General features: G+C 46.2%; 1 protein-coding gene across 1 annotated transcript; it reads right to left on the reverse strand.

Annotated features, from left to right (window-relative positions):
• Nucleotides 1-456: 456 nt before the first annotated feature.
• Nucleotides 457-4,335, reverse strand: LOC120838885. Its single transcript, XM_040209013.3, has 3 exons — nt 4,166-4,335; nt 2,015-2,163; nt 457-851 (listed from the first exon to the last, which is right to left on the reverse strand). Exons 1-3 carry the CDS (start codon nt 4,333-4,335, stop codon nt 664-666), a joined length of 507 nt encoding a protein of 168 aa, XP_040064947.3. The 3' UTR covers nt 457-663.
• Nucleotides 4,336-6,266: the final 1,931 nt, after the last annotated feature.

Consider the following 6,266-nt stretch of genomic DNA (forward strand, 5'->3'; position numbering starts at 1 on the left):
TAGTGTTAAGCAGACCTCTCTTATTGACAAACACACGTAAAAGTTCGCCCGAAAACTGAAACATTTTTTCTCAATCTGAGAAAAGACAACTTTTATTGTTGGGCTTGACTGATGAGGCCGGGCTTCGCGGACCCCTAGAATGCCTTCGCATACCCCTTGGGGTCCGCGGACCCCCACTTGAGAACCACTGCTCTAGAAGATCGCAAGAAAGTAGCTAGATTAAAATTCAATTTTCAGTTTTGGTATCACAAACTTCGCCTCGAGTCATCATCCTACGTTCAGCCATCTACTAAACAGACAAGACATGACCACACACAAAAAATAACTCCCATATTCGTTCGCACAAATGCTTTTAAATACTCTTTTTTCCCCAGATCGGATCTCCTTGCCTCCCCATGTTTTTACTTTGGAGAATGTTCTATGATCAATTGAACAGCTTATTAAAGTGTGCTCTGTGTTTTATGTAGTTTATGTGTTTTCAATCGCCCCTCCTTTTCGTTTTATGTATAAATTCTAAGTACCGTGTGAAGAAAAACAGCATCCATTCCTGCTTGGGCCCATCACTGGCCTGCGGTATATTATAAATAAATTTAAAAAATGTTTTAAGTAGAAGACAGCTGAAGAGAGCCACATGATATTGGTAGTTCAGATCGTAATGATAAGTTACACAATCTGCGGCTTCGCCTTGGCAAAGCGGCTGACTCTGGAGTCAATTAACTCTTTTTTTGATGGCCGTTCCGATTGGTCGCTCATATTTGGCTTTGGAGGTGTTCTTGTGGCCTGGAACTTCTTCAGAAAGGTTGAAGAGCCACACATTCCAACAACCACAGCCATCAGCTCCTGGACATAGCCTGAAAGAAATGAGACCAGAAGTCATCAAGAGACAGACCATGTTTTACTTTAGAAAGCATAAAAGAGTGAACTGGTGAACCGTCGGAGTCTAGTAAAAAAATAAAAATGGCTATCTGCGTCTCCAAACACATGCTTTTAGACCCTCATTAGAAAGTTTTGCGATTTATCTGCCGCACGATTTGATGTGGAAGGGCCATAAAAAACGCAACTCTTCGTCGAGGGGGGTGGGGAGCTGCAGTGCTGTCAGCACTAGCGCGAGCACCCATAGTGCACAATGCGAAAACTGGCTTTCCATAGCTTGCATACTATGGCGACTAATGACTAACGCACTGTGCTGTCTGCCGGCCAGCTAGAGCCATTGCAATGATCACTAGCTGTTTCAGTCCGCTGCCCCGATGGTATCGCTCTCTCCAGATTCTTGGCCTGTTCAAAGTTTATTTAGCGTGCAAGAGTTTCGTAAATATTTAACTATACTTTGTTTCACTTTAGACGTTGCAACCCGATGGGGCTAATTAGGCAGCGCCAAATGAACTTTGATTATGGCCTCGAATAACACCACTCGATTTGATATCTGTGTCAAACACTGACAATACTCGCAAGTCTCGCAAATTTCTCATGTTCGTGATCTGTTCAGGCAGGTTAGCTCTGTTGTGCCATGCTTTAGTGCGCTGCAGTGAAGCAAAAACCACGAAGCAGGCATCGCAATTTTGCGTCTTGCCTTGTCGCAGGTACCTAATATTATTCTGTTCTAATATCACGTTGGTTTACCTTTGACTGTTTACCTAAAGAACCATTCACGGCAGTTTAGACTGTCCTTCATCAGTCAGCATGATGTTGTGCCTGGTGTTTCTATTTTGAAGTAGACATCTAGTTTTGTTTTTAGAGCGAATCAAACCTGCCATACAATTGATGTCAATAAAAATTTGCACGGAGGTCGGAAGACAAAATAGACAGCGTCTTCTAGTTAGACAGGTCAACGCAAGAATCTTCAGATATGCAGTGGTAGGAATGCAAATGAGGTGTGTGCCTATACGCTCCAAAAATTATTTTTGCAGCTCCGAAATTCATTTTTGGATGCTCCGAAAGGTGCTCCAAAATGACTGAAGCCAATCACATCACCAACATTGCCTGAAAGGGTGATGTAATATATGTGCATAGTTACCATATGTTATCTCTGTCTTCACTGGACACACGACATGGTGCCCCTTCCTTGCCTTCGGTGACTTCACTTTCCACTGATGTTCTCCATCTTTCGTCATCGCTTGTTGACGTTCCGCATTCTCATTAAAGTGCAGTGCTGCCAGGCGGGTCCTAAATGGTGTGCAAAGGCCAGGTATTACGACAAACCACAGCATTCCATTTGTTTGGCATGGCTTTGAGTTTATTGTGCCGCTTCCCCCTCCCGTCCTTCTTTTTCCACAACACTAAAGCAACCAACGTATGCAATAAAAAGATTTCTGGGATAGTCTCTTTATGATTTTTAGATGCAGCCTCAGCATTCAAAAACCTAGAAAGTATTGCTCTGTGTGCCTTCTTTTCTCATTTAAAAGTGCTGTCCAGCTTTCACGAAGGGAGAAGCCTATACAAATGGCCAATTGAAAGGACTGCCCGTTGGGTAATCCCAAATTGGCTGAGCAATTTTTTGATCTGCAGGCTGCTTCAGTTGTTGGGACTTTGATAGCCTTATCCCTAAACCCACAAAAAGAGTCTCTGAGCTGGATGTCAGGGGGTCGAGTTCCTTGTGGGGGCAAATAGAGATTTCTTTCCGAAGCATCAAGAGTCAGCTGTCAGATTTGTTGTTTGGTGCTTATACAGCGGTCAGTTAGTCTGCAAGAGGTTTTATAAACATTCTTACTTGCTGTAGATGAGAAATTTAGCCAGTGTAGTATGTGCACATTAAAGACCGCTAATCTGGGCTCAGTAGTGACACAGGACCGCATGCTGGTACGACGCTCATTCAGATTGAAATGTGCTGGGATGAGGATTGAACCCACGGCTCCCCGAGTTTTGCAGCACGAGCTTATGCTTTACTTCAATCACTGCCGCATCAAGAGGGACTGATGTGCTTTCACCTTGATTGCAACATCATTGGATACTTATGATCACATCATGTAAGTCACTGTTCTGTCAATTACGGCATGATATAGCAGCCTTGAGTTAGTGTATAGCTGGGTCACATATTCACATTACCCTGGATACGCAGACAAAAATGTCATGGTGAATTCCACTCGTAGATCTGGAGCGCTTTCCAAAATCCGTGAGGGAGGCAAAATTCCGCTCCGTGGGACCCGCTCCGAATCGACGAAGGGAAGATAAACTTGCATTTTTGGAGCGACCTCCCCCACACCCCTCCCCACCCCTTCTCCCTCCGCCGTACAAAATGGCCGCTGCTCGAACTTGACCAGCCCACCAACACCTCAGCCGGCTGATCTTTCCGACGACCAGTAACGACTGTCACTGCTTAGCTGCAGAAGTAACACGCAACACAGGCCGGGCGAAATTATACGTACCACGGCACCCATGTCACAAATAACGAAGACGTCCGCGTTCGGCACCGTCGCATACCTTTCGGCCGCCTCGAAGCGGCGGGGCACTGACAGCGATTGCCAGCAGTGGAGTTCAGGTTTGTAGTACGACTTTAATAAACCCAGAGGTAACAAACCATCACTTGCGCGGTCGTTGCCTAACTACTTCTTGCTTTATTTCACGGGAAAACGCCGACGGAATGCAGTGTAAAAAGGTAAACAATCACTGGCTGCAGAATGAATAGGCCTAACCTTGCGTCTGCCTCCGGCTTTTCTGTCATTCTTTTTCTCGTTCTTTCTCTCACGATCACAGATGTCAGCGCTTACGATTTGCCACACTCCACATTCCCCAATCCAGAGTAAACAACCCACGCACCCGAACAGAACCAACTCCACCAACCGGCCGTGGCCCTACCGGCCCACCAATCTCTCCAACCTTGCCGCGCGTGCGCACCGCCGATTTAGACGGAAATCACGTGGGCCGCTCTATCAACTTCCGGAGAGATCTGTGAAATCCCGCAGAGCAAGTTCGGCGGAGTTTGGGGCGCTCCGTGGAGCGGGCGCTGCCAGAATCTACGAGTGGAAGATGACCAACCTGAGCCAGATCTGCGAGCGGAATATGCGCGCTCCAAATGGGAGCGCTTTTGGAGCGCTCGAGATCTGCGAGCGGAATTCACCATCAGACTTTAGTATTGTAAGATACATTATGTTGATCTAAAACTTTGGCCATGTCACGTATGTTTGTGTATATGTGTGTGTATGTAATATATATATATATATATACCAACCTGGCAAGCATGCCCTCTGATGAGAATGCTGTCGACTTAGGAGCGAACCCATTCAAGACGTTGTGAAATGACTCCAGAGAAAATGTCTGGGTGTCGGGCGACAACTGGCGCAAGTCCTTCAAGAGGCGTTTCGAGGTCACGATGGCGGCAAACTTGTCGTGAGCAGGCATCCCTAAAAAGAGGGTAAAGTCCAAATGAGATCTGCCCATGATATACTTCAACTACAAAAAAAGTTGCACCACTGAAGGTGTCTGCATCTCACAAGCACTTTCACCACCAAAGTAAGTTACAGTTTAAGAAGATAGAGTGATGGAAAGGGAGACTGGGGAGGGGGAAGCAGACAGAATGCTTGACAGAGGTTTCTATCTCTCCTCTCCAGCCTTCTGTTTGCTTTGTCCTTTCCAGCCTTACCTTTCCTCGCCCTACCGTCTTGACCTGCAGCCTACTATAGGTAGAAAAAGAGGTATGGCTGCTCACAGTGCTTGTACTGCCGAGACAGCTGTCTGAAACTGTCCATTTAAAGTAAGATTTAGGAAATTTAGATATGTCATATGAACAAAGATTGTCACATAGGTTTTTTGAAGTGCTCTGGTGTACCACAATAACGCATGCCACATATACCTTAAAGGGATACTTTAACGAAATTTGAAATGTGCCCGTCGTGTTCAAAAACAGGTTGAATATGATCCACAATATCCGTAAATGACAATCGCACGTTTGTATTTTGAGCCTGGTGGCTGTATTTTTTTCTTATAAACGGCCCACTCTGGCAAGCGCTCGGAGAAAGCCCAGTGGAGACCACGTGACATCCAACGCAATCGTGACGTAGGTCGTCTCGGGACGAGCAAAGCTACGGCGAGGCTGACGTCGAGAGGATGGCCTAGTCCTTCCAGCCACCGAAGGGCTGCTTTTGCACGAATTTTGAGTGACGGGTTAATCTTCTATAATCTTGTAGGGGGACAATAGCAACTTGTGCGACGCACAAAAGACATTCCCGGGAAGAGAGGAGTTCCTCCTTCCCCCTTTCTCTCGTCGTGGCCGGAGGCAAGACACTCACCATTACTATAGTCGGTTACAAGTCAAGAAGGTAGCAGCAAATGCCCCTCAAAGGGAATCTTGTATTCCTCCGCCACCAATCGCGCCCCGTTGTTTCCGTGACGTCACGACCTGCCCGAACCAATCTTGTTCTGGCAAATGAATATTTTCAACATGGCTGCTGGGCAGATTTTCTACGACTCGAGTATCTTGCAGCAATTATTCTGTTTTTTAATGCGGTTTTTCACTTACCCGAGCATACGTCGCTAAGTCGTAACCGCGTCCACTTTTATTCGCAATAGGTTCTGCGCGACAGCTTGAGAATCCAGCGATAGCATTGCCATAGAAAATTTCGATGCAGGAGTAAGGCCTAGCATCGTACATACGTCGAACGCCGTCTGCTTCTCTGCCTCGGGTTGCGCCTCAACATCGTGAAGGCATCGGCTTTTCTTCGCAGTGGTTTCCGTGGAGCGACGTTAAAATGCAGCGGTCACCAAACTCTTCTTTATAAGTACAGTGGGCTGTGCGGAGGGGCATAAGTGAACCGCAAACACAGTAGGTGTCTTTACCCAATTTCGACCGTATCTTTGCTGGCGTTAATAAATGCTCTGTCTACTGAAATGACGCCTTCGAAGCAGTATGCATTAATCTGTGAAACGTGGCATCCTTTTCAAGTTTCCGCATTGCAATCAGCTGCACGGTAATCTATGACTGCGATAGTACCCGCGGGTGCACCCTCGTTCGCAATAATGAGCTGTTACATACAGGTGACACACAAATGATAAAGCCAGTGATGCTTATGTTACGAACATTTAATTGATATTGTTTTGGACGTTAAGAAGCTGATGTCTTCTTTTGGAGCAAATACCAGAGAATTTGAGGGAAGCACATTCGGTTCTCTCAAATGCTTCCGAACATTCTGCTTGCTCTCGAGGCGGTGACAGTCGTATGTTTATGCTTCGAAACCCGGGTACGTGACGTGTGTACCTCCACTCGCGTCGCATCGCGGCCTGAGGTATTACCGGTAAACACGCACAAATTTTTCCAATTTACTTTAGAAGTTAAA

This window comes from Ixodes scapularis, unplaced genomic scaffold, assembly GCF_016920785.2.
Source record: "Ixodes scapularis isolate PalLabHiFi unplaced genomic scaffold, ASM1692078v2 PGA_scaffold13__105_contigs__length_92229423, whole genome shotgun sequence".
Lineage (NCBI taxonomy): Eukaryota > Metazoa > Arthropoda > Arachnida > Ixodida > Ixodidae > Ixodes > Ixodes scapularis.